Source organism: Lepidochelys kempii, chromosome 8 (genome assembly GCF_965140265.1).
Source record: "Lepidochelys kempii isolate rLepKem1 chromosome 8, rLepKem1.hap2, whole genome shotgun sequence".
NCBI classification, from domain to species: domain Eukaryota; kingdom Metazoa; phylum Chordata; order Testudines; family Cheloniidae; genus Lepidochelys; species Lepidochelys kempii.
In genome coordinates, this window is record NC_133263.1 from 99,570,771 (window position 1) to 99,598,728 (window position 27,958).

Consider the following 27,958-nt stretch of genomic DNA (forward strand, 5'->3'; position numbering starts at 1 on the left):
CTCGATCTTAGCTCCTGGCTGTACGTGTAGATCTCAGATGGGGTCTGCTGCCAAAGAGAGTTGGGGCACGCTTCAGGATGTAGTGGGAATGGCACGGGCCTGATTTCCCAGATGTCTGACTTCCCATGCTCTCAGTGGTCCAACAGTAGCTGCTCTTTGAGGCAGAATACTGGCAGCACATTGAAGCCTCTGCCAACATGCAAAAGCAGGAGCTCCTGCTTACACAATTCCACCTTTCAAAGCCTCCTGCTCTGTTCTTTTGCTGGTTGTGTTAGGAGCTGGAACCTGACCCTGTGTCCTGGTGCCCCCCAGAGATTACAATCAGATCAGTCAGAGCTCATAACCCAGGTTGACTAAGGATAGGGGTTGCATTAGGCCATCTGCATGTGACATACAGCATGTAAAGGAGCTAATGACTTTTCTCTGTGCTTGTTCCCTCTGCTGCATGACCGCGAGGAGTCTCTGGCACCTACATCCAAACTCCAGTTGATACTCTAGGACTGTAGCCTGGAGTATCGAAAATGGAAACATCCAAGTGGGAGCAGGTGTAAGGTCACAGAGGGTTTGGTAGGGGAGGGCTCAAAGGTGGTAGAAGGAATCCTCACTGTTTTTAGAATTGCAGTGGAGGGGGTCAGGAGGTGTCCTCCAGGTCTGGAGGACGAGAATGATTGATTGTTTCTGCATATTTCATGTGGCTTTGTTGGGGAATGTTGATATTGCATGTTTACACACTCTAAAAGCACATAAATATGCAGAGTTTGGAAGGGCATTGCAGGTAGTTACATCTGTGATGTTGAAAAACTGAGCATCAGCTGTGAGCCATGAGAACTGATTGTGACATGAAGGATGCTGTTGCCAAAAGGTCTGAGAAGTGGATTTGGGCATACCTGCCACTCAGTAACTCCCTAGTAGTAATAACCACACTGCCCAAGAAGTTTATGGGGTGTTCTCTGCTGCCTGGAAGCCCCCACAAGCACCTGTTTACTATTCTTTCCCCGAAAGAATCTCCAAATCCCTAGACCATGTTAGATGAGTTAAGATACATTCATTTTAGCATAGGTTCCATTATTGAGAGAACATTCACTCTGATACAGTGTAAATACCTTATTGTGATATATATTCAATACACAGGAAATACCACAATAAACTCAATGTTATGGCAGCATATTAGTTCACTTTTAATGGTGTCCATTCTATGCATCAACAAGACTGTTGTCTGTTTCTTTTTCTCTCCCCCTTCCCTGCACATTTTCCATATACTATAGACAGGCATGCACACAAAGATCAATTTTTCTCCATTTCTATGCATATTTAAGACAGCACAGGTGTCAGATTCTGTAATATCACAAATATGAGGATGAGCCTTTATTGTATAGAAAGGAGCACAGGGTGACTGTGAGGTTTTAGACACACACAAACAGTATTACCAATGGTATAAGACAAGTTATGAATGCACGAAGGATAAATTAATACTTGATTAGACATTGTAACTTCTTTTCCTCGTGAGCAAATGATTCTCTTGATGGTTGAGATGCAAATCCTTGTCTTTATTCTATGATTTTGTGCAGTACCTTTCAATTGGCAGCAAATGGGAAATTTCAGGGTAAACTGCTACTATCATGCAAGTATTGCAGACAAACTCAGTAGCTGCTCCAGTACTTGGATACAAAAGCTTCTGTTTAAAGTTGAAACCTAAATGGAGATAAAGCAAACAGGGATAAACTAAGTCTAAAAGATAAAGCAAGAAGAGGTTTGTTTATTTCTAGGTAATGAGATCATTGTATAAATCACATTTTACTCTCATTAGAAGACTGTGTTATGTCTGTTACTGCTCTTTCTGACATTCAGCTGCTATATTCCACATCCTGGCTAAAGACATTTTAAAGGATGTTCAGGACATTTATTGGGAGCAGGTGGATTGATTTAAATCATCAATTTTAATCATGATTGAAGTCAGCAAACAGGAAAACTTGATTTCAGTCTTTGATTTTACTCTTGTTTTGCATTTGTACTTTTTGGTTATTTTTTTAAAGAAATCTTCATTCTCATTAGTGTAACCATTAAAATGTTGATTTGCAATCAAATACAGCCTTCACACTAAAATTGATTGTCCTTTTTGGTAATCAGGAGGATACTCTATATCCATACACATTTATTTAAGCAATTATATAGCTTTTTTATTTAGATTCTTAATTTTTACTTTTTTAGTATATTAGCAAAAGGTGAATAATGCATTTCTTGTTTACTAGACACTTTTTAATTGGCATTCATGTCATGTTGCAGTTGAATGGAAATTGGAATTAAATTTAAAGTATAAAAACTGTGTTTTTAAAATTTATTTGTATTAATTAAATCAAACTACCTTCAATGTTTTGGCTACATAAATTTATTTTCTTATCCAAACATTTACATTTAAAACTAACTGATTTATTACACAAATTAATTATTAACTAGTTAGTGAATTGACAGATTGTTTCTGGTCAGCAGGGTCAGATTTTTCAAAGATCTCTCAAGATGCAAATAGGTGTCCTATCTGGACAGGATAGGACTCTGGATAGGATTTTCACCAGTAGCCAAACAGGTTATCTGCCCAACTCCCATTTAAATCAGGGTGCCACATCCCCCAAATTTTCACAATTAGTAGATCTTATCCTCTCCCTCCGAATAGACTGGAAGAGGAAACCAACCTTTCCTGCTGTTAACTCCCAATCAGCTTCTGAACCTTGAATAAACTACTTCAAATGAAGAAAAAAAATCTCCCAGCATTTACTAGCTAAACTGGAACGAAAAGTTATTAGGGCAAACACTTTTTTGCACCACAGAAACTGAAAATATTTACATTTTGAAAAAAATGTAAATATCAGCATTCTCCATTGTAAAACCTGAAAATAATATATATATTTAATGCAGTACCTGACATTGTGACACATTTATATTTTGAGTTGATCTGCAAATTCAGAAATGTTTCCCCCCGATTCTGTGTATGTATAATTACAACAGCACCAGCCTTTAACTCATTAAAATTTTGAGGAAGATTAATTGATACAGAGTATATTTTTATTTATTTAATTGATTTCATTAGATCATAATAAGCTTAGGTTACTATAGATAGGTTGTCATGATTTCAAATTTAAATTAAAAACAATTATTTTACAATTATTTTAATCCACCCTGATTAGGTGTTTACATTAACTTCTACTGCAGAAATATATGAAATGCCTTTTAAAACATACTAAGGAATTAATTTACATTCAAACAGGAATTAATTCAGATAAGTTCTATGGCCTGTGTTATGCAGGAGGCCAGAGTAGATCATGAGAGTGGTTCCTTAAGGCTTTATAATCTATTCTATAATCTAAGTATTAGTTTTAATGATATTGTTTCAAAAATTAGATGCCCCAAGAATAAAATTTTACATTTCTTCTTGTATTACAACTCTCTGGACTAAGCAGTTTACTCTTAGTGTTTGATCTGACTTTGTGTGAGTTGTTAGAAAGAACATTTGTCTTTTGAGTAATTTGGTGGCAAATTTAGGGCCCACTTCTGCCACCCATGTCCGTGTTAAGTAGCACTTTTTCAAGCAAGTAGTCCCACTGAGGTCAATGGGACTGTTTATGTGTGTAAGTATTATTTACTGTAAGGGTTGCTGACTCAGCGCCCTAGAGACGTTAAGAGCAAATTTTGCCCTCAGCTGCAAGATATTCTTCCTTTATGCCTGCAAGGGGTAATCTTTTATGCATTAAAAGTTCACAAAAATTTAAACTTTTTTTCTTGCTCATGAGTTGTGAAGATTTAAGTTTGTAAAGTAGTATAAAAATGTGATGAATTTGCATCACAGTAGTCTAGATGAAATACAAACGTGAATTCTTGATTGTACCACTAGCATGTATTTATGAGACAACATCCAATTCTTAATGAGAACTTCAGTACAGCAGAAACCTTATTTTTCATGTAAATGCTGATGTGTGCTGAAAGTCCTCAGGATTCCAAGGAATCTGATGGATACAACGTAAAGTAACCGAATGGATTTTAAGATTACGACCAGGATTAATTTTTTTCCTAGAGAAAAGAAACCATTATTTTTCCGTGTGGAATGTGAAGCCATTATTCATGAGCAATCCAGAGGAAACAATATAGTTAACAAAGGGAAGATTAGGACAGCAGCAAAATGGTCATTTTCATCAACTTACTGTATGTTCATGTTTTAGCTACTTATAAACTGTATATACTGACCAAACATAAAATGGACCAAAAACTGATCCCAGAGGGGCATCTACGGAAGAATGTGGTGGTAATGGTTGCTGAAGTAAAAATACTTTCCTTCTGGGGTTATTTTATCTAAATGCTCTATAATTATACTATATTGTTTAAAATAGGACAGTGAGGCTTACTGTTTAAATCCTTTAGTGTCAAGTTCTTAACCACTTGGCACCCATTGTCCTGACCTGAGAGGGTATGATTGAAAAGGTTGCAAATGTGAAGGAGAGCAATGCAAATTAATTGGCTTATTGATATTGCTATTGAATTGTTAATGTTGAATGGTGCAGTTATTTTGAACACAATTGAAAAACTTGAGTGAGCCATAATTGCTGTGGGTCTGAAGAATGTCCCAATCTATGCCATCACAAGTGGAGCTGGGTGAAATTTGTTGGACAAATAAAAGGAGGACTTGTGGCACCTTTGAGACTAACTGTCTCTAAGGTGCCACAAGTCCTCCTTTTCTTTTTGCGAATACAGACTAACACGGCTGCTACTTTGAAAGTTGGACAAATAGTTTCACTGAAAAATGTAGTTTCAGATCAACCAAACTATTTGTGAATTTGGGTTGAATTTGGCAAACAGTTTCAGCTGAAAAAAAATCAAAAGTCCAAAATGCTTCCTTTAGGTCTTTTAGAAATGAAATATTTTGATCTTTTTATTTAGAAATTTAGCTACATTTGTTTAAATAAAACAAAAAAGGTAAGATACAGCTGAAAAGAAAATGCTAAAAACAAAAACTCTCCTCATACGCCCAGTAGTAAATGCTTTGCAGATTTGAGATCACATTCAATCAATGTGTAAACAGATTTAATGCCACTTTCAATGGACTTGCCTCAATATACACCAGGGCTGAATTTGGAGTGACAAACAAGATTTATGTGGGAGGGGAATACGAAGTTTGGACTGGAACAATAATAAAACTTCTGCCCCTTCCTTAATTAAATCCTGTTTGATATCCCTAAATTGTTCTTTTGTTTGGTTTTGATTGTATGACAAGTACTATACAGTTTGATGAAACACTGGTACAATTAGGATAGGCTACTAATTTTATTTAAATATTAGAAGTTTTCCACAATTAATCCAATTTATAGTTTTAAAACAGTAAGGGATGGAAAATCAGTGTTTCTGTTAAAATTACATGTAAAGAAATGATTGAAACTACAGTATAAAGGCAGGAAGCTATATCATTGCTAATCAATCTAAAGAGCTCTCTCTTACAGATGTCAATACAAAGTTAAGTGCTAAAATAATTGTAGTGTAGGCTTTCTCATAATTACTGTTGTTCATTTGGCATGTTGTGCAAAAAAAAAGAAAAGGGATTTGCTTTGCAGTCAGCAGCCGCAAATCTCTAAGGAGAAGGCAAGAAGATAGCAGAAGGCTGATAGTCATCCATCATTCCTGACAATTTCACAGCCTGAAATAACTTGACAGAAACCCAGAACAAAATGTTGGAGAATTGAATGCTGCTAAACTGAGTGAATTGACTTTCTGGTGTCACGGCAAGACCTGCTTGAAGTGGCTGATGATTCTGTTTTCTGTTTTCAAAACCGTTGATGTTTGAAACCATCTCCTGGTGTGAATACTCTTAGCAGATCTTTAAAATAGCTCCCTGGCTTCCAAATATTTGCATTTTTCTTAAATACGATTTCTATGAGCATAACTAAATGCTGCAATTTCGTTGTTTCTGTATGTGCTCTTAATACAACATTGACTCTTCGATCATCAGGTATTTGGACTGGATTCACTTCTGCTTGTGCAGGGTCAGTGGTGGTGGTGAGGTTAGCACCCTCCTGTGCTAGTGGGGGTGGCAAACAGAGGTAGCAAGGGTAGGAAATGTTTGCATTGTTGACCCTGGCAGCATTAGGACTTAGTAAGGGCATGCTGGAACAGCAAACACTTCCGGCGATTGGGCTATGCCATCTCTCTCCATGTTTGCCTCTGTTCTGTGGCTAGCTCTGCTCCACTTTCAAGGTGCATTGTTGGGGCATTGCAGAACTTCTCTCTCTGTGGAACCTGGGAGTGAATTGAGCCCTTTGAATTCGTAGTCTTTCCCCAGTTTTGTGAATATCATTTCTTCTAACACTTTAGCTTCCCTCTAATTTAGAATGGTTACAAATATTTGTAGCGAAATGATGCAAATTGTTGAATAGTTCTAATTTAAATAGCATTCAATATACAAAAGGGGATTATTTTCCAGTTGTTTAAATGAAAAAGACTGGAAATGTTCCTTAATTATGATAATCAGACACTTATTTGGCAATAAACATTGCTTAGTTTCGTTTCCCATTCATATTTCAATGACTAAATTTACTTCTAAAGTGGTTATACATTTTTATTGTCATAAAGAACATAAACTGTAGGACTTCCATGGAAAGAGTATAGGTGAGGATGTGGATTAATATTTTGCAATATATAAAGCATCTTAGATCTGTAAAGGACCGGGATATAGGTAAGTCCATAATGTATATGAACATTATACATATGAATAAAGTACACTGTCACTTATCTATAAAATGAAAAGTTTAGCAAATTTTATTTCTCATCGTAGTGGTCTAGATTTAGTCAGAAAGGAGCCTTGTACCACACATGCATGTGTCTAAAGATTTTGAATAAACGCCTTGTAAATCCATTAAAATACTCAGCTGTATACTCAGATCTCTTTGGATTTTGTCCAAACTTATCACATTTCTGATGGACATATTTATTTGATTAAAGGATGTACTGAAAATATAGTACTTTATATTCAGTTACATTGCTTATTTAACTCCATAGTAAATTCACAAGAAACAGACATCCCCGATCTCTTACTTCCTCAATGATGGTGCTGTAGCAATTGTTTGTATATTAATGTAGTTATAGCCAGTATTAAAAGGTTGCACTACCAAGCCAATCAGTCTTCAATATTGTGTTTTATTTAGGCTCTTTGCAAAAACAATAAATGATATCTGTTATACTGAGGCATAGATCCAGTGCTTTGTGGCATCCATAGTAACCTTACAACAGCTCCAGGGATTTATAAAAATTGAAAATATGACTGTGGCAAACCAATTTTATTGAATCTTTGTGCTAAAATCTCTTATGCACACTACTGCTACTTCTTTCGTTGGGGAGGGGGTTGGAGGGGGAGACATGAATTTCCTCTTGACCATGCATCTGTTCAGATGGTGGGGAAAAAGCTGACTTGCTCTACATTTCAATTCTAAGAAAGTTAATTATATATTGCATCTGTATAAAGTTGTTACCTAATCAATATAATCCATCCTAGAAAGAATTTCTACTGACAGACAACTGTCATTGTCACGTATTCATCAAAGCTTATTTGTTTACATAACATCAATAAAGTGAATAACAAAGCTTCTTTGAAGACAATTCTCTAATTATCTTGTATTTACATTGTTACATAGACTAGTGTGACCCAGGAATGTGCACCTGTGTAGGAGGCTACCTTCAGGGAACGGAACGTTGAACATATGCAAAAATATCATTTATTTATGTATGTTTTTCATGCATTTCCAAAAAACTGTATTAAAGTTTAAATAATTAATTTGGGTTTTTTTTACTTTTAGATTGTAAACCAGAATTTTATTTACAGTCTACAGTTACTTACAGATGCTTTTCAGGCAATGTGAAGTTGTCATCCATCTGACAAAGATATTTTGTTTGAGATGTTCATCATTTTGTGATGTGTGTGTTTTGTTTACATTGCTTCAGTAATTCACTACTGGGACTAAAAGTTGCTTTTGAGGTTTAAACACACTGCAGGATGCCAAAGAAGCAGCAGATTATTCTGTATATGAAAGCTTTTGGTCCATCAAGTGATCAAAAGCTGCCAGAATCAAACCTGAGATCTGCCATTATAAATAAGGTACTGACAATTCTTATTGTGAAAGGTCGTCCCAGGGGTGAAAGAAGCAGAGAGAACTGAATTGCTGTGGCTTTTTCTTAGGACTTCTCTGTGCATATAATTCCTTTGGAAGTTTATGTATTATACAGTGACATTTTGCCATGATACATTTTGGTGCTGAAATAGCCATTTGAGCTCACTTTAACGGACATCAGGATTCCATGTTTATGATTAGGGCTTCTGTTTTTCAGGTTTATTCATTTAATTTTTCAAGGTGTATCTTTACATAAAACTCAAAAATTCCCAGATGCTGGAAAAAATGGGGGTTTTCAGGACTTTCTCTTTTCATATACTGTAATGAATAACATATATTATATAAAAAGAAAAGGAGTACTTGTGGCACCTTAGAGACTAACCAATTTATTTGAGCATAAGCTTTTGTGAGCTACAGCTCACTTCATGGGATGCATTCATTGGAAAATACAGTGGAGAGATTTATATACACAGAGAACATGAAACAATGGGTATTACCATACACACTGTAACGAGAGTGATCAGGTAAGGTGAGCTATTACCAGCGGGGGGGGGGGGGGGCAGAGAACCTTTTATAGTGATAATCAAGGTGGGCCACTTCCAGCAGTTGACAAGAACGTGTGAGGAATAGTGCGGGGGGGGGGTGTGGAGATAAACATGGCGAAATAGTTTTACTTTGTGTAATGACCCATCCACTCCCAGTCTTTATTCACGCCTAAGTTAATTGTATCCGGTTTGCAAATTAATTCCAGTTCAGCAGTCTCTCCTTGGAGTCTGTTTTTTGAAGTTTTTTTGTTGAAGAATTGCCACTTTTAGGTCTGTAATTGAGTGACCAAAGAGATTGACGTGTTCTCTGACTGGTTTTTGAATGTTGCAATTCTTGATGTCTGATTTGTGTCCATTTATTCTTTTGTGTAGAGACTGTCCGGTTTGGCCAATGTACATGGCAGAGGGGCATTGCTGGCACATGATGGCATATATCACATTGGTAGATGTGCAGGTGAACGAGCCTCTGATAGTGTGGCTGATGTGATTAGGCCCTATGATGGTGTCCCCTGAATAGATATGTGGACATAGTTGGCAATGGGCTTTGTTGCAAGGATAGGTTCCTGGGTTAGTAGTTCTGTTGTGTGGTGTGTAGTTGCTGGTGAGTATTTGCTTCAGGTTGGGGGGCTGTCTGTAAGCAAGGACTGGCCTGTCTCCCAAGATCTGTGAGAGTGATGGGTCGTCCTTCAGGATAGTTTGTAGATCCTTGATGAGGCGTTGGAGAGGTTTTAGTTGGGGGTTGAAGGTGATGGCTAGTGGTGTTCTATTATTTTCTTTGTTGGGCCTGTCCTGTAGTAGGTAACTTCTAGGTACTCTTCTGGCTCTGTCAATCTGTTTCTTCACTTCAGCAGGTGGGTATTGTAGTTGAAAGAATGTTTGATAGAGATCTTGTAGGTGTTTCTCTCTGTCTGAGGGGTTGGAGCAAATGCGCTTGTATCGTAAATGGATCGTGTGGTGTGGTCTGGATGAAAGCTGGAGGCATGTAGGTAGGCATAGCGGTCAGTAGGTTTCCGGTATAGGGTGGTGTTTATGTGACCATCGCTTATTAGCACCGTAGTGTCCAGGAAGTGGATCTTTTGTGTGGACTGGTCCAGACTGAGCTTGATGGTGGGATGGAAATTGTCATTACTCTTTGCAGTTGTATATACTGTAATGAATAAACTCTTTGTAATGTTCCCTAGTGCACTTTAATGTAGTACTGTTTCAAACACCACTATATTAAAGCACAGTAGGGAACCATTGGTGCACACCAGCACTGTCTACATGGACCAATTAATATGCAACACATTAGCAGTCAATATTACTGCTCCATGTAGACAAGACCTCAGATACAAATAACCATTTTTGGTGTTTTCCCAATGTTTTATGGGGTATGTATCTATCTATCTAATCAGCTGAAAATCAGAAGCCATAATTAGGCTTAATTCAGAGAATAAATATGTAATGCCAGTTCCCTGAGACAATAGCCTCCTTGACCTTAGACCAGAGTTAACTGCTAATCTTTTATTTGTACATGTGAAAATTATAAAATGGCAAGAAAATAACTTATCTGAGTTTTCTAGCAAGCCTTCTAAATTTCTGTACATTCTGTTCCTGACATAGAACCACCTTAGTTCAAATCAAATAATTGGTTACACAAATTGTCAAGTTTCTGAGTCCTTGTATTTGCCAAAACTCTGTTTTCTCATAGTGCCAGTATAAACCCAACTAAGATTCATGAGAAAAGCCATGAACACTTAAGTTAGATATGACTCCCTATTAAATTAAAATACAATTAATTAAAATATCCTACCCATATTTCTAAAATATTTTTGGTCATATAGCCTTTAGTTGCTCTAGGCATGGCTTTCAATTTTTCTCAGGGATTGTATACAAGAGAGAGCTACGTTTGACAACTCTCACTTTAGATCCACATGTACTGTAATTCTGTAAAATAATACGCTATCAATTTTTAAAAGAGCATTCCAAAAGTATTTCTCACATTTACATTTCACAGAGAAATAAGCTACTTTAGTTTCAAATGCTAGTTCAGGTCCCTCAACAGATGTAAATAAGTACAGTCGTTCAAAATTGTTGTATATTTGTATTAAAAATCTTTTTTTATGTAAACCAGCACTTTTTGAATAAGGAGTACACTGATTAAATCTCCCCAGCTGTCTTTAGACGTTTTCATATACTGTAGCTAAATATCTTAGAGTTTTTCTGGTAATTTACTGCTGTTAAGGAGATAATATAACATCTCCATGAATATCTCCTTTAAATTTAGCAAGAAGATTAAGTAAATATATAGACAACTCTTTTGAAATAACAATCTATGAAAACTGTTTAATAAAGAAAATGTTTCTTATGTGTATAATTCAACCGTATCTTAATTGATATTTATATTTTGATAGGTTTTACAGTTGTCAATATTCTTGTAAAATATAATGTAATCTGGTCTATAGTTAGGGTAATATAGTTAAAAACATGAACAAAATATGGTTGTCTTGTAAGTTCAATCCTTTTGGCTTTTATTGTTTATTGCTTTTCTCACCCTTTCAGTAAATCAGACATGAAAAAATCATGTGCAGAGTAGAGCTGTGATGAACAGTGTAAAGAAAAGGATTTGTTACCTCCCGACAAGGGGTATCTTGACAAGGGGTGGATGTCACGAGTTCTGTAGAGAACTCCATCCCTTAATAAGGAAACTGTCTTTGTACTTCCTAGAAATTTCAATGTAAGCATCTTTTGCAGCCCTAGTGTTACTGTTTCATAATGATCATCGAGAGGTACAGATGCTGTTCAACTAGTATAAATCTCATATGGAATCATGGGACTGGAAGGGAGCTTGGGAGCTCATCTAATCCAGTCCTCTGCCCTCATGACAGGACTAAGTATTATCTAGACCAGTGGTGGGCAACCTGCGGCCCACGGGCCCCACGTGTGCCCGTCAGGGTAATCAACTGGTGTAATTTATCTTAAAAGTCACAATAGCATGGATTATGAAGTCCACTGCAGAGAATAAAAGCACACATGCTACCTGTGTTCCTCAGATGATGAAAAGAACTTGTAGAAATATTTGATCTATGTAGCATTCATGCGGGGTTCATGCACTTGGCAACATTCAGGGCACACCTGGAGTGTTGTGTAGGAGCAGTGCACACACGGCTCCTCTCAAGGGCATGAACCTTGGAATCTCGCCCAGATGACATGAACCGTGGGAAGCCTCCCAGGACTGGGCTCAAGGCCCGAGAGCAAGGAATGCGGTAGATATTGGTAAATAAGAATATTAAACAAAGCCAGTGTATTCCTGTCATCTGTTGGAGTATGTAATGCGCGGGGGGAGAGAAAGAATAAAAGAGAGGGTGGAAAGCTGACAGGAGACCAGCCCGTCGGCAGACCAGCCTGCTTGCTTGCTTAAAGCCTTGTTCTGTCTTGTATTTGAACCGCAACAGATCTACTCCTGAAAAGGAAGGTTGTAGGATCTTCAGGAGAGGGATTGTCTCTTTTCTTTTCTTAAGTGTTTTGCACAGTGCCTAGCACAATAGGGCCCAATTTCCAATTCTTTATAAGTATTTACTGATACTAAGAAGAGTACCAGTGCTGTAGAGCAACTGGGAGAGTTTATTTTGTTTTAGGATGTGGCCACCACTGCCAAAGGAACTGTGTGTGGAATAAGATCCTGCACTCCATCACTGCTCTTCAACTCTGTGTTGCAGAGGGATCCAAATTGTAAAAATAGAGTTTGCTTTTCCATGTGAAGGTTTGAAGCAAAAATAAATAGGTAGAAATCAAAGGTAAGCATGCATAACACTGATGGAAAATCTATCTGTATCTAGTTACAGAAGAAATTGTTAGAGCTTTTTACCTTTGTAAAGCTATGATGACTGCAACACTGTCAAGATTACCAAGCCCTCTTATGGCCAAAAAGCATTGGTTGTGCATGTTAAAATGACTTCATTTTCTCAACATAGCAGGAAACATTGAAATGAAGAGACTGGCAATTTACTTATTTTATTTTTGGGCCTCTCCCCCATATGCCCACCTCTCAGCTTCTTAAACACTATAACCGCTTACCCTGCCCTTACAGATTCCCATGATAAGCATGAAAGTCTAGGAAGGAAAATCATAACCCTAAACTACTAGATACATCAACTGCAAAAATTCAAAATACACTGCAAACACTGGCAATGCTTCTCCCAAGCCTTTCTTCTTAACAGTGCTTTTTTTATCCTCCTCTCACTCTTGGCTTCACAGCTTCTTCTAAGCCAACCATTACGCTTGGAACATCTCCTGTCACACTCTTCAAGCCTTCATGTCATATGGATCTGACCCTTTTTGTCTGTGCCTTCCTCAAATCTGATTATAAGTGTGAAATCCTTTGGGCACAGACTGTTGTCTTCTGTATTTTTTTAGTGCTGGGCAAAATGACTGCACACAAATGTATTTTTTTCTACTCTCTAACACTTAGTGCAACTGGTGGCTATTATCTTCCATTCCTTTCTTTTGAGAATGTCCAGTATTACATGTCAGTCCTTTAAACTTGAATATTTGGACTGGACTACATCTCCCATCATGCACCATGCTCCTAGACTCTTCTTAAGCCACCTTAGTGCAACACAGGAGTCCCTCACCCTCATGTATCATGGGAGATCTAGTCCCATTGGGAAACTCAGTCCAGAAGAGAACTGCAACTCCCAATAGGCACCAAGCAGCATTTCCATTTTTTTGTTTTTGTTTTTTGGTTTTCATTTGAAACCAAAACTTTTGCTTTTGGGATATTCAGTTTTTATGAAAAGTCAAAATTTTCTGTGGAAAGATTTTTTTTGGGGGGGTGGGGGTGAAAGTTTTTTCATCATAAACCAGTGGTCTGTTAAAGAATAGGTTTTTTGATGGAAAATTTTTGACCAACCCTCTTATTTCTTCACTATGTTTTGGGTCTGATAGACCATACAGGGGAGCCAGACTTAGTGCAGGGCCTTGAATATGGGAGCAGCAGTTCCATCGTGTGCATCCTCTGATCACTCAGAATCGCCTCTGTGGCTATATGTCACAGTCTGTGCGCTTTTTGGTCAAGAAGGGGTGGGTCTGAGATGTCCCTCTCCATAGTATTCCAGTCCAATAAAATTTGTGTGAAATAAGGCTGATCTCATCAATACAATCCCTTCTGCACACATTATGTCTGTGAATCGATGGCTGTGCCCTGTATGGATCTTGAAATTCCTGTGTGTGTACATGCGCGCGCATAACTGCATTAGTTCTGAGACAAGCAGAAACCTCATCAGAAAGAGCTGGTAGCCAGGGAACATTATGCAACTGGCAATTAATTCTGAAGAACATTTTATATTTCTAAAGTAATTATGTGCCATTTATTGAAATACACAAATATTGGGTAATACCTCCTCCTTCATTTACTAGTCATAGTTTCTCATGCCAAGAACATCATATCAAATACTTTGCTGCAATAATAAATTTGATCATTTTATATTTGGTATTGAGATACATCCAACAGCATTTATTTTTATTAAAAATCTGTCTTATTTTAATGCTGGTATATGTGATGTGTAAAATTTACCTTCTCTCCTCTTTAAGTATTTTAATGAGAGCTCCAGTGAGGGAGAAAATCCTATAATTCACAAGCTGTAAACCTTTCTTTTCATTATCTTTGTAAGACTTCAGTACCTGTGCAAAGACTTGACAATTTCCAGGTAACAAAACACAGGTGCAGCTGATTAACAAATCTGCTAGGGCTCTGTATGATTCCTAACATCATCCCTCAGTAGGTGAGAATTTCTTTCCTTGTGACAGCAGAGAGATGTTAAATATTTGTTAACTAATGGGGGTGGAAGGAGAAGGACTAAATGCCATAAAGTTTTAAACCTTTTTAAACTTGAAAGGAGACTTGTTTCCTATACAGGAAGAAAGAATACATTGGTTATTTTAAAATGTTAAAGGTATTTAATTAAATTTTAAAAGGTCAAAAAAAAATAACCTTTAGAAGTCTTTGTTAGGAAATTTGTACAATACTTAGTGTACTGTTTGTTTTCAGCCACTGGTGGCAACTTCAGCTGTTAGTTACTGAATCTGCATTTTTGGGTTCCTTCACTATCTTATATAAGCATATACTTTATATCACACCTTTTATCCTGAAGGATCCCCAAATCTATGAAATACACACAGATCCACAGAAATGCACCATTGTTTGGTGGGGAGGCAGCGATATCGTATTGCCAACTACATGCATCAAAAGTTATGAGTCAGGCATCAAGTCACGAGATTAGTTTAAGAACCATGACTTTTTTTAAAAGGGGTTTTTTTGTTTTATTTTGTTTTGTTTTTTTAGCCTTTATGGTACACTTAGGTCATATTTTCAATATTTCTCTGCCACTGTGGGGGTTGGCAATTTTGTTTTTTCTTTAAAAAAAATCTGAGTCTTGTTTAGTCTCATGACTTCAGGAGCTGGAACTTTAAGGAAAGCACCAAATATTGTACGATTCATGATAGTTGACAACACTGGCAACCAGCTAATGGACAGCAGGCTACATAACAGTGGTAGGAGCAGAGAGAAATTTGGTCTAAAGCACCAGGGCAAATCCCCACAGTTACCAAAATACTATGGGATATTTAATGTCCATGCAGAGTGCAAGACCTCAGGTTTTAAAATCTCATCTAAAAGACTCCCACTTAGTGCCATTGCACAGTGCCCAAATCCTGTATCTTGGATGGTTGAAGGGCTGAAGTATTTCTGCTGGATTCTGAAACATTTAGGGTCTGGCTACACTGCAATGTAAGCCCAGGGTTGGTGGGACTCAAGTCAGCTCACCCGTATTAGGGAACCCTGGGTTTGAGCATCTAGATTGTAAAACCGTACATTACAACATTCTAACCCATGGTCCAACCCAGGGCACTGATGTCCATGCTGCAGTGTGCAGACCCAAGTCAAAGTAACCATATCCCAGAGTCCCTAGTGAGCCCCCTTTCTGTTCAAAATATGGCCACTTTATCCCTAGGACCTTGGGGCACTGTGGGAAAACTTTACTGCTCACCCTGCATGCTACAGGATGTTTTGATGATGACGATATTGTCGCAGTTCTCATAAATGGCTACGCATATGACTCCGCAGTCTGAATCTTAATGCACAGAGTTGGCCACACTGAAGGCACGGGAAGTCTGTATCAATGATGTTTGATGCAGCTCTGTGGTGCCTTTCACGTGGAGCCTGGAGATAATTTCATTGATCCTGCCCGAACTTGATCCTGCCCAGATCTTGTCAGAGACTGCCAGTGACTCCTGTTCTGAGCCATTTGCTCAGGTTCTTTGGGATTGATGCCAGCCCACTGGAGACTGCTCTTCATATTATCTTTGAAGCGCTTACATGGATGACCCTTCTTTCTTTGGCTCTGACTCAGCTCCCCATACAAGATCTGTTTTGGGAGACGGTGGTCTTCCATTCGGATGACATGCCTGGTCCACCTAAGTTGTGCTGTCAATAACTTTTCCTCAATGCTGGTTGTGTTTGCTTTCTCAAGGACCTTAATACTGGTCACTCTGTCCTGCCAGCGAATGCTCATTCCGGAGTGGAGGGAGCACATGTGAAATTGATCAAGCTGTTTGTTGTGACCTCTATAAAGAGTTCACATCTCAGGAGAGATGTTAGAACCATTGTACTGTAGATCTTAAATTTGGTAGAGAGACGGATGTTGTGTTTGGTTAAGAACTTTTGTTCGAAGTTCGCCAAGGGCCTGGCTGGCTTTACTAATTCTGGAGGAGATTTCTTTATAAAGGGAACCATCACTTGAGATGGTACTGCCCAAATACTTGCAAGAAGGTGGCTGGCACTGGGACATTGGAATGAGGTGCTGGTTGGAACAAGACCTCTGTCTTTCCAAGACTGATGGTGAGGCCAAAGAGCTGGGATGCTTCAGAAAATCTGGCAACGATGACCTGAAGGTTGTCTTGTCTATGAGCAATCAAGGCAAGGCATCTGCAAAAAATGCCTCAACGAGAAGCCTCTCCAGTGTCTTATTCTTAGCAGTGAGTCTTTGAAGATCAAAGAAGGAGCCATCAAGTCGGTAGCTGATGTATATCCCCTGATCCAAGTCCCTTGTTGCATGGCTGAGAACACAAGCAAAGAATAAGTTGAATCACAAATTGATTTCCTCCACCCAGTCCCCCGGAACAGTCTTCACATGCTAGAGAAAGGCAGTTTCCCTATCTTGGCGAGGGCAAAAGACCTATCAGCTACCCTCACCTTATTTGGCCCACTCATTGAAGCACAGTGTGTGTCTCCTCTACATCAGTTGCCAGTCTCTTTTTAAGCATCCTCTATTACTATCAGTGTTTTTGTTTATGCTCTTAAACGAGTTGAGTATTGAAATTGCACTAATCATGCAATGTCACCCATTACTACCTCTCAGAAGCAATAAAAAGCCTGCAAGTAATGACAAGGTGGTTAGAAAATAGCAATTCAATGTGGACAGTGTATACCTACTCTTGTTTTTATGATTTATTAATCAAGAACATAAAAAAAGGACAAAAATCACACCAGCAGCCGATTTTACTTGTTTGGCAAATGTTTGCTTACTGTATCACTAACTTGTATGACAGTACTGCATTTCAAGAGACGTTTGCATAGCTTATTGAGAAAGCTGCATATTTTTCTGGTTAAGGTGTGTACATTATAGGTACATTTTTTTGCACACTTCACTGACTGAGCTGCATAGACTGCTTTAACTATCGCTAAGAATACTTGACTGATTCAGCTGCATATTTTAGTGCTTTTGATTTTTGTACTTTATTAATTCAGTGTCATACTTTGATAAAATTCAGTTCTATAGTGGCTGAATTTTAGGTCCTGCCAATCTAGCTCTATGCCATACTGAAAGGACTGAACACATTGTTAACTGCTAATGGGACTGTGAACATTAGTGGCTGAAATTTTATACTCTGTACTGTTTGGTTAAATGAACTGCATATTACTGTTTTTATATACATTGCTTATCCAGTTGTGTACATTTGCTCAACTCATTATATAAAATCAGCTCGATTGGAATAAGAACATTTTCTACCAGCTGTCTGCTATGAGTCAGTTAGCACGTCACAAAATTAGCAGCTTTACTTTTTCCAACAGTGGCATGATTGTTTCCAAAGTTAAAGCAATTGGTTTGGTGAACTTGTTTTTTTCACTTACTCCATGCAAACATCCAGAGTAATATACCGATTTGTTGCAACTTAATTTGCTTTTACAAATTAAGCAGAGCTATATAACAAATAAAAAAGCCTCAGACAAGTAAAATGAAATGCTTGTACATACAGTACAAAATTAACCAAGTACCTATAAAGGTTTGAACACACCTGTGAAAGAACTGTGCTGTGCACTCTAAGTGTAAGAGATAAGGAATAAATAGAACTTTCACAAGATGGACGTTACATCCAATAAAGAGTCAACCTAAATACTGGAAATAGAAAATATAAAAATTAACAAATTAAGCACATAGCTTAGTGAGCAAATTATAAAAATGAGCTCATGATGACCCATAAAAAAGCAGCTCAATGAGCAGAATATGTTATATTCAGTCACTCAGATATGTGGCTTGATCAGTAATGTTTGTAACAACCTCTGCCCCCACCTCAACCAGCTGCAGTAAAAGCATGCATCTCAAAGAGAGGTGTTCCTCCCCTTAACACCAGGGAGTTACGCTAGCTGAAAGTTTAGTGGCACCCAGAATTGCACACCGTACTCCACTCAGAACTAGTGAGGCCTCAGCTAGAGCAGGACAATTAGCTCCCTGAATATACTGTACCTTATATTGACTCCAGAAAGTTAATATGTCCCAAAATGATATAGCCTTTTTTTACAACTGCATCACATCTCATATTGAACCTGTGATCCACTATGACCCCCAGATCCTTTTCAACAGTACTGCCATGTAGCCAATTATTCCCCATTTTATAGCTGTGCATTTGATTTATTTTCTTTCTAAGTGAAGTACTTTGCACTTGTCTTTATTGAATTTCATCTATGAAACATCGTGTAGGCATGTATGTAGTTACTTTATGCTTTTATACAGAAAGCAAATGAGAGCTTTGTACAGAACAGATTGTAGTTCATAACGACTATAACTGAGGTTTTTTTCTCTGTTTTTCAGAGGGTAATTTTCAACATTGTCAACTTCAGTAAAACAAAAAGCCTCTATCGTGATGGAATGACTCCTATGGTGAAATCCACAAGCAGACCAAAATGGTAAATTATCATTCTAAAATTTTGCTAATACCAGAAGAATTTTGTTTTGTTTGGCACTTACCTGAGTTCAGGTGCAGTATCGAGTATCTGTGAAGTAATGCTTTTCATCTAATGCCATATTTCAAATGGATTGACTAAGACACCAGCAGGTGAAATGACTTGATCACATACAGTACAATATAGACAACATAAAAATGCACACACACAAATATCACACATATGATGTTGTACTTTTGTTTGATGACACGTAATAAACATATCTACTACTAATAATATGCAAACCTAAGGAGCCTGTCTTAGAGTCCTTACACATACAAAACTTCCAAGAAGTAGCTAAGAGATTTGCCTAGTTTGGATTGCAGAATTAGGCCATAAGTGAAGAGTAATTTACTTCATCATTCAGAGACAGAAGCATCATTCCCCCGCTGAAGTATGCTAAGTTGTGCAAAGCTCTTACCCTCCCCATGCACGTGTGCTGGGGTCATTCAGAAACTTGCCATATGCAGTCTGTGAGAACAAAATGGTGGCAGCTTTTCGTGCTATAGGCAGTGCTGGGTGCCCCACAGAATGGAATGTCAATGCCCTCATCTCCTTCTGCAGTGTCTGGCAGTCTAAACATGGAACTGGGTGGTGGTGGTGGTGGGGAGATGCATGCTACAGCCTGTGGAAGTATGTTGCGGCCATCATCCTCCATATGTTCCTCCACCGGGTATTCTGCCTGCTGTGTCCTGGACAGGTACAGTGTCTCTACATACCGCTAGTGATGTCGTGCTGCCAAAGAAGCATCACTGGGTAAAATGCTGCTCCCCTGAAGTCAGTAGCCAAACTCCCATTGATTTCAGTGGGGATAGGATTTCACCTTTAGTGTCTAACTAAGAAGCACCTCCAGAATCTAGAGTGAGGAAGCCTACACAAAGAATCTAAGCTCTGACAAATGGTTCTTGACCTGGCGTGAAGTGGCCTGTGCTCTGAAACATGCATCGATGTTATATTGGCTTTAGCCCTACAAATTCAGCAAAGTGAGAACATTTTACAGTCATTACTCCTAACTGGTTAATTCAAAATAAATGTTTGAGCGATCTGCATGTGCAAGTCATCTGACTCTTATACATTTACCTTTCTTAAATATGTCAACTGTTAGAAGATTTCCACCTCCATAATGTTCAGTTTTTGTTGCCATAAGATGCATTCCTATAGAAATGTTTTCATTTTAATCACTCAAGATGACAATTTTGCCTTAAGTTAGACTGTAAGTTCATCTGGACAAGGGAAACCTATTTTACCATGTGTTTGAGCAGCACCTAGCAGGATGTGGTCAGTCCTGGATGGGTGCTACTACAATACATATTAAATAACAATCATTTGGTGCATAGCTACTGCATGTACAATCATGTTAATTGTGTTTATTATTTTATCCCAAAAGAGTCTTCTTTTGAGTCAGGTCCAGATCAAATTTAAGTGATTTTTATCATCTTTCAAAATTTCTTTTTCTTTTCCAACCAAGTCTAGTGTTTTAAATTAATTATTTTGTGTATGTTAATTTCAGCCTTAAATCAACTGTTGCTTTACTACATAAGTTATTCCTTATTTTGGTTTCAAATTAAAATGTAAATCGCTTACAAAAATGTGAAATAGGTTCTTTCTAAAAACATATAGAATCTTTAATTGTTTCTGAAAACCTGTTTCTCCTGCATTTTCCAAATGATTTATTTATTTTTATGTTTTATATTTGGGGGGGAAGGGTGCATTTGCTCTCATGAAAGTGACGGATGAATAGCAGTGCCTGGAGCCAGGCACAGAGTAGGCAGCAGGCGCTATGCAGCTTTCTCCTGCAGCCCCATCGCTGCACTCTAATCCTGTTTCAGAAATCCTCACTCTAATTTATGGAGCTATTTACAAGATATAAAACAGCTTCAGCAATGAAATAGATATTTTACATTTAAAATATCATTCTATTAAAAAGAAATAATTTGTTTTCTAATAGTCTGTTTGAAAACATCCTGTTGTACTTTGAAGAAGCACAGCAATCCATACTCTTACCAGGCTCTTAGTGATATTGGGGTCTCCTCTCAGTATGATTTACTATATTTTAATGTTAATGGGAGTTGTGTGCACACCAGGGCACCCTTCAGTCTTTGATATACAGTATGTTCTTTCTTATAGCTGAGTGTCTTCCTTTCAGATTATTTCTGAGACATCTTTACAGCCATTTCTATACTAGTTTCCATGGTATTCTTGTGAAACGTGTAAAAATTATTTTCCATGTTTTCATTTTGTTGGAGCAGGTTGTACTAGTACTTACAGTTGCTAACACAGCTTTCGGGTAGCTCTGGTTCTTTAATATGAATGGGATAATTCCCAGTCCTATTCATCCCCGTGCTGTTTGCTGCCTGGTATAATTATTCTGAGGCTAGTAGGAGGTGTTGGGTCATTGGGACTCTGCAAAGGATCACAGTGGAGGATTCATGGCCATAGACTGTAACATAATCTAAGGTGGACGTAGACATGATTTAAACTGTTTTCAAAGTCAGCATTTTAACGGACGTGATGCAGATGACTGGATTAGACAGAAAAAACTATGATACAATGCAGATTTCTTAAAATCAAGGTAAAAGAAATCAAAGTTCTAGAAGCAAACCTCTAGCTATTTGCGAACACAGAGTTCACTGTTGTACTTACAAAGTACACTATACTGGGTATATATTATTTCATCTTCATTATGACTGCCTGGGCAGATTCCAATGCAGTTGCATGCTCCATACCGAAATTCTCCACAAATTCACTTGGTCACAAATCATTAACAGAAGTAACAAGGAATCACAAACTTAATTACTTGTGCTTCCTTCTTTTACACAGGTAGGTTTTGGTTTTGAGACAATAGAAAACAGAAGAATCTGTTTTCCTCATGTTCAAGAGATGCATGCATACAGATCCTCTAAGTTAAAGAAGTATGGGCTGGATGAATGGACTATAAGGTGGATAGAAAGTTGGCTAGATTGTCGGGCTCAACGGGTAGTGGTCAATGGCTCCATGTCTAGTTGGCAGCCGGTATGAAGTGGAGTGCCCCAAGGGTCGGTCCTCGGGCCGGTTTTGTTCAATATCTTCATTAATGATCTGGAGGATGGTGTGGATTGCACCCTCAGCCAGTTTGCAGATGACACTAAACTGGGAGGAGAGGTAGATACGCTCGAGGGTAGGGATAGGATACAGAGGGCCCTAGACAAATTAGAGGATTGGGCCAAAAGAAATCTGATGAGGTTCAACAAGGACAAGTGCAGAATCCTGCACTTAGGATGGAAGAATTCAATGCACCGCTACAGACGAGGGACCGAATGGCTTGGGAGCAGTTCGGCAGAAAAGGACCTAGGGGTTACAGTGGACGAGAAGCTGGATATGAGTCAACAGTGTGCCCTTGTTGCCAAGAAGGCCAATGGCATTTTGGGATGTATAGGTAGGGGCATTGCCAGCTGATCGAGGGACGTGATCATTCCCCTCTATTCGACATTGGTGAGGCCTCATCTGCAGTACTGTGTCCAGTTTTGGGCCCCACACTACAAGAAGGATGTGGAAAAATTGGAAAGAGTCCAGTGGAAGGCAACAAAAATGATTAGGGGACTGGAACACATGACTTATGAGGAGAGGCTGAGGGAACTGGGATTGTTTAGTCTGTGGAAGAGAAGAATGAGGGGGGATTTGATACCTGCTTTCAACTACCTGAAAGGGGGTTCCAAAGAGGATGGCTCTAGACTGTTCTCAGTGGTAGCTGTTGACAGAACAAGGAGTAATGGTCTCAAGTTGCAGTGGGGGAGGTTTAGGTTGGATATTAGGAAAAACTTTTTCATTAGGAGGGTGGTGAAACACTGGAATGCGTTACCTTCGTTACCTAGGGAGGTGGTGGAATCTCCTTCCTTAGATATTTTTAAGGTCAGGCTTGAGAAAGCCCTGGCTGGGATGATTTGGTTGGGGATTGGTCCTGCTTTGAGGGGGTTGGACTAGATGACCTCCTGAGGTCCCTTCCAACCCTGATATTCTATGATTCTATGATTCTAAGAACTGAAGTTATGGGCTAATTTTTTTAAAAAAAATTGGGGGTGGGGTGGGGAGAAGTGTTTCCCACTGGTTTTAAATTATAAGCTGAATGTTGCATCCAGGACAGAATTTGACTCTGTGTATAGACAACATCTGGATATCATGGATGGATAGGCCTCCAGAGACAAAGATTTTTTTGAAGAATCTTTATATTTTGTTCTGAATGTAGTTATGTGAACATGGCTTCAAGCCTCTCAATGCCTTCAAAGTTTGATTCTTGGCTGGAACAAGTCAGTGCCAAGAGCTCTAGACGGAGAGTGTCAAACACAAGTCAGCATTTTTGACCAAAAAATTAATGAGGAGTCCTTGTTGTACCTTAGAGACTAACAAATTTATTTCGGCATAAGGTTTTGTGGGCTATAACCTACTTCATTAGATGCATGGAGTGAAAAATACACTAAGCAGGTATAGATACACAACACATGACAAGATGGGAGTTGCCTTACCAAGTTGGGGGGGTCAGTGCTAATGAGGCCAGTTCAGTTAGGGTGGATGTGACCCATTCCCAAGAGTTGACAGGCAGGTGTGAGTATCAACGGAGGGAAAAATATTTTTTGCAGTGACCAACCACTCCCAGTCTTTATTCAAGCCTAATTTGATGGTGTCAAGTTTGCAAATTAATTCCAGTTCAGCAGTTTCTTGTTGAAGTCTGTTTCTGAAGTTTTTTCATTGAAGAATGGCCACTTCTAAATCTGTTATTGAGTGTCTAGGGAGATTGAAGTGCTCTCCTACTGGTTTTTGAATGTTGCAATTCTTGATGTCTGATTTGTGTCCATTTATTCTTTTGTGTAGAGACTGTCCGGTTTGGCCAATGTACATGGCAGAGGGGCATTGCTGGCACATGATGACATATATCACATTGGTAGATGTGCAGGTGAATGAGCCCCTGATGGTGTGGCTAGGTCCTATGATGGTATCCCTTGAATAGATATGCCGACAGAGTTGGCAACGGGGTTTGTTGCAGGGATTGGTTCCTGGGTTAGTGTTTCTGTTGTGTGTAGTTGCTGGTGAGTATTTGCTTCAGGTTGAGGAGCTGCCTGTAAGTGAGCACTGGCCTGTCTCTCAAGGTCTATGAGAATGAGGGATCGTATTTCAGGATAGGTTGTAGATCCTTGATGATGCCCTGGAGAGGTTTTAGTTGGGGTCTGTAAGTGATGGCTAGTGGCATTCTGTTACTTTCTGTGTTGGGCCTGTCCTGTAGTCGGTGACTTCTGGGTACCCTTCTGGCTCTGTCAATCTGTTTCTTCACTTCCCCAGGTGGGTAGTGTAGTTTTAAGAACGCTTGATAGAGATCCTGTAGGTGTTTGTCTCTGTCTGAGGGATTGGCACAAATGCGGTTGTATCTTAAGGCTTGGCTGTAGGCAATGGATCGTGTGATGTGGTCTGGATGAAAGCTGGAGGCATGTAGGTAAGCATAGCGGTCAGTAGGTTTCTGGTGTAGGGTGGTGGTTATGTGACCATCACTTATTTGCAGTGTAGTGTCCAGGAAGTGGATCTCTGGTGTGGATTGGCCCAGGCTGAAGTTGATGGTGGGGTGGACATTGTGAAATCCTGGTGGAATTCCTCAAGGGCCTCCTTCCCATGGGTCCAGATGATGAAGATGTCGTCAATGTAGCGGAAGTAGAGTAGAGGCGCTAGGGGACGAGAGCTGAGGAAGTGTTGTTTTAAGTCAGCCATAAAAATGTTGGCATGCTGTTCTCTTGTCCTGTGGGGTGAAATCTTTAAATGGAGTCAGCATCAAGGTTCAGTTAAGTATTACTGATGTAAAAAGAGTATATCACTGCCATCACTGCACTCACTGTGACACAAATGTTTTGGTATTGACACATACTTCTCTTTTGAAGTAAGCTCAGACATTCCTACTAATGAGCTCTGTATAGCTCAAAAGCTTGTCTTTCACCAACAGAAGTTGGTCCAAGAAAAGATATTACCTCACCCATCTTGCCTCTATTTAAAGAGGCAGCGGTGTGCTGAAGAATAAGAAAAAGCAGCTATCCTGCAGGAGATCTTCTTTTGAAAAATGGGAAAAGTAGAGTAGATACTGATGAAAACATCTTTTTCACCGATAACTTCAGAGTCCAATCCTCAAATTGTGCATACCCGGGACTGAATGTTTAGAACATAAAACATTTGGAGAATAAATCCAAGTAGGTTAGTTTCTGGTGGTTTTTCTGCCACATAAATACGTTAATATTAAATTGTATGTCTGTCAGTTACATCAGTCAAATCTCATTCCATTAAATCACTGCTTATGTGAAGAAACTCCGCGTCATACCACATCAGGTTGCATCAGTCACATTTCATGGCCAATTGAACATGATGAAACTCAAGATTGTAATTCAAGCCAATGGGATACAAAGTGACTTGTCAAATAAGATTGCTCAAAAGGATTTGGTAATTTATAAATGTTGAAGTAAGATATTAGTGTCATGGCTTTTTCTGGCAATTACTATTGCAATTATCTAAACCCTACCTTATGTGAAGATTAGTGGGAAGTTGTTTTTCTGTTTTTTGGTTGTGTGTTTTTTGGTTGTTTTGTTTTTTTTTTAAGGTCCATTTCCTGCTGTAATATCACTTTTTTTCACTAGTTTTTTTTTAATTGCAACCCAGTTGTGTTCGTTAGTCATGATTTCACACTATAATCTCTGCCCTTGGAAGCTGTTAGTAAACTTTACTGTAGGTGCAGCAATGGAATTACACTTACTCGCTGAGTATACTGGACCATTACACTGACTCCAGAAAGGTTTACCACTTTCTCAAACTAAAATAGAAAAGTGACTTGTTCAGGAGACAGCAGATTTTCTAAATGATGAAATGAGCAAATATTCCCTTTTGGCTGGGAATAGGTATAACTCTTGATTATTCAGCGTATCATTGTCTCGTTGGGGACATTAGTATTTCAAATTGCACTAATCTTTTAAAAGTAATAACTGGCCACTCATCACCTTCGGTATTTCAGCAGGTTCACATGCAAAATTCTAATTAATATTTATAGAATAGTAACTCCTCCCAGTAGAATAGTAGCTATAGCTGGCAAATATCGGGTTGACATCTGTTTAAGTCTTCAGACAGCCACTGTATTTTGTTCTGCATTTTAAATGACCAGGGAGTGCTACGTGAAGTTCTCATAATTAAGGTATAAAGGCTAATAAACAGCTTGGTTCTTGAGTGCATGAACCACAAACTTAAAGGCTGTTCTTCGCTTGTGATGCAGTATCTCAGCACATGTTTGTTTGTAAGCAGTGATACCTGGCAAAATATTATGGAACCATCACCACACAAAGAGAAAATTTATGTCTAGGTTTGACTGTTTCTGTTTTTAATCTCAGGTTTCAAACATCTTTGTGGCAATACTGTCACTAGTTTTCCTCTTTTATCTCGTTCAGCATGATGGGTTTTAAATGGATAGTTGCCTTCCTGGTCAAGCAAACTGCCACCTCTGCTACTATAACATTTGAGTTTCCTGCACTCAGAGAGTTACTGGAAAAGAGAAATGCTGCAGAAGCCATGTATATGCGTATTTTAGAGAAGAGTAATCTATATGTATCCCCGTAAAGTTTATTGTCCTCATGAGGCATTTTGACACACGCAGAGAAAGCAGTGTATATTTTATGAATGGTACTCCTGTATGTTCCATTCATCAGAAGATGGCAAAACTGTTATGAAAGAATCTGAATTTTTAAAGCTTGTTTATTCTTGTGAAATGTCCTTAACATACGTACGTGTGTGTGTACAGTACAATGCTACAACTACCATGTCTACCATGCTGCGATATATACTCAGTCATTTTTAGCAGCAGCTTTTTTAGCATGTACTTACATATCCTTAGCCGTGAGATAAGCCGTTTGTGAAACGGACTGTCCTCCGTGGAGAAACAGATGAGGAATACAGTACCAAAAATATATCTTGCTAATCTATAAAATGTACAATGGCTAGGCTTAGTGATAGCATCATCTGAATTTAGGTAAAGGAGATTAACCAGCCTTTATCATTAACAGACTTGCTCCTTTGGAATATTTTAGAACTTTTACTACTAACTGGCAGATTCTATCTGTGTGCTTTTTATGTTTTTGTTTCCGTTGGGGGTTTTTTATGCAATGTTTGCTTGCCTCTGTTTTCTGAGGGATCTGGCAATAAAGCACACTGGGTATCAATCTGTAATGTTTTAGTCAGAGAAAAAAGGGAAAAAAGGTTGATAGGACAAACATCCCTGTGACAAAGGTCACAGGCAACTATCAAAATTTTTTACCAAGTCCATAGATTAAACAGAGCTGCATTTATATCTTTTTTACTAATTCGGTATTATACTGTGAGCAACAGGAGTTTATTTTTAGCACCAAGATATATGTTTAGAATGAAGAGATGGTGATTTTGATCTTTCAGAATTTGGCATGCATTTGAGAGGATATTATAAATGATCATAAAGATGGCTTTGAGAACCAAGCACTTCTGTTTCTGAAAAGTAGTGTGTATATAATATTCTACTAATATTATGCATCTGACCTTCCATAAATCAATATATTATATTATGGCAGAGCCCAAGTGAGGATCAAGACTAATCATGCTATGTACTGTGGAAACACAGAAATAGACACAACTTCTCCAAAGTTCTGACAGTTTTATTATTGATTTCAGAGGGAGCAGATTTAGGCCAACACAGAGTGCTGTTGAACATCTCATCTTAAAGATTTATTCTAAGCAATAACAGTTTAGGGAAAACAATATAGGGCTTACATAAGAGACCAAATGTTTGGTTATAGTATTTATATGTAAAACACTAAAAGCTATATGCTATAATAACTCGATCTATTTGCCATACACTCTGTCAGCATGAGTTCCATGCATTGACTGCAGGTACTCTGATCCCCAAGGTTATAGTCATAAAAAGTTACTCTCTGTACTAATTTATTAATCAAAGCACATCAGAAATAAAGGTTGCTTTTCCTATTCAGTAATTTTTTTTT

At 38.4% G+C, this 27,958-nt stretch overlaps 1 protein-coding gene across 1 annotated transcript in view; it reads left to right on the top strand.

The window, feature by feature from the left end:
• The window catches only part of AGBL4 (AGBL carboxypeptidase 4), a 1,390,068-nt gene that overhangs the window by 376,490 nt on the left and 985,620 nt on the right, over positions 1–27,958 (top strand). Inside the window, exon 4 of the mRNA XM_073357770.1 lies at positions 18,811–18,905. Within this exon, the coding sequence (XP_073213871.1) occupies positions 18,811–18,905 (95 nt within the window). The remainder of the gene's footprint in view (positions 1–18,810; positions 18,906–27,958) is intronic.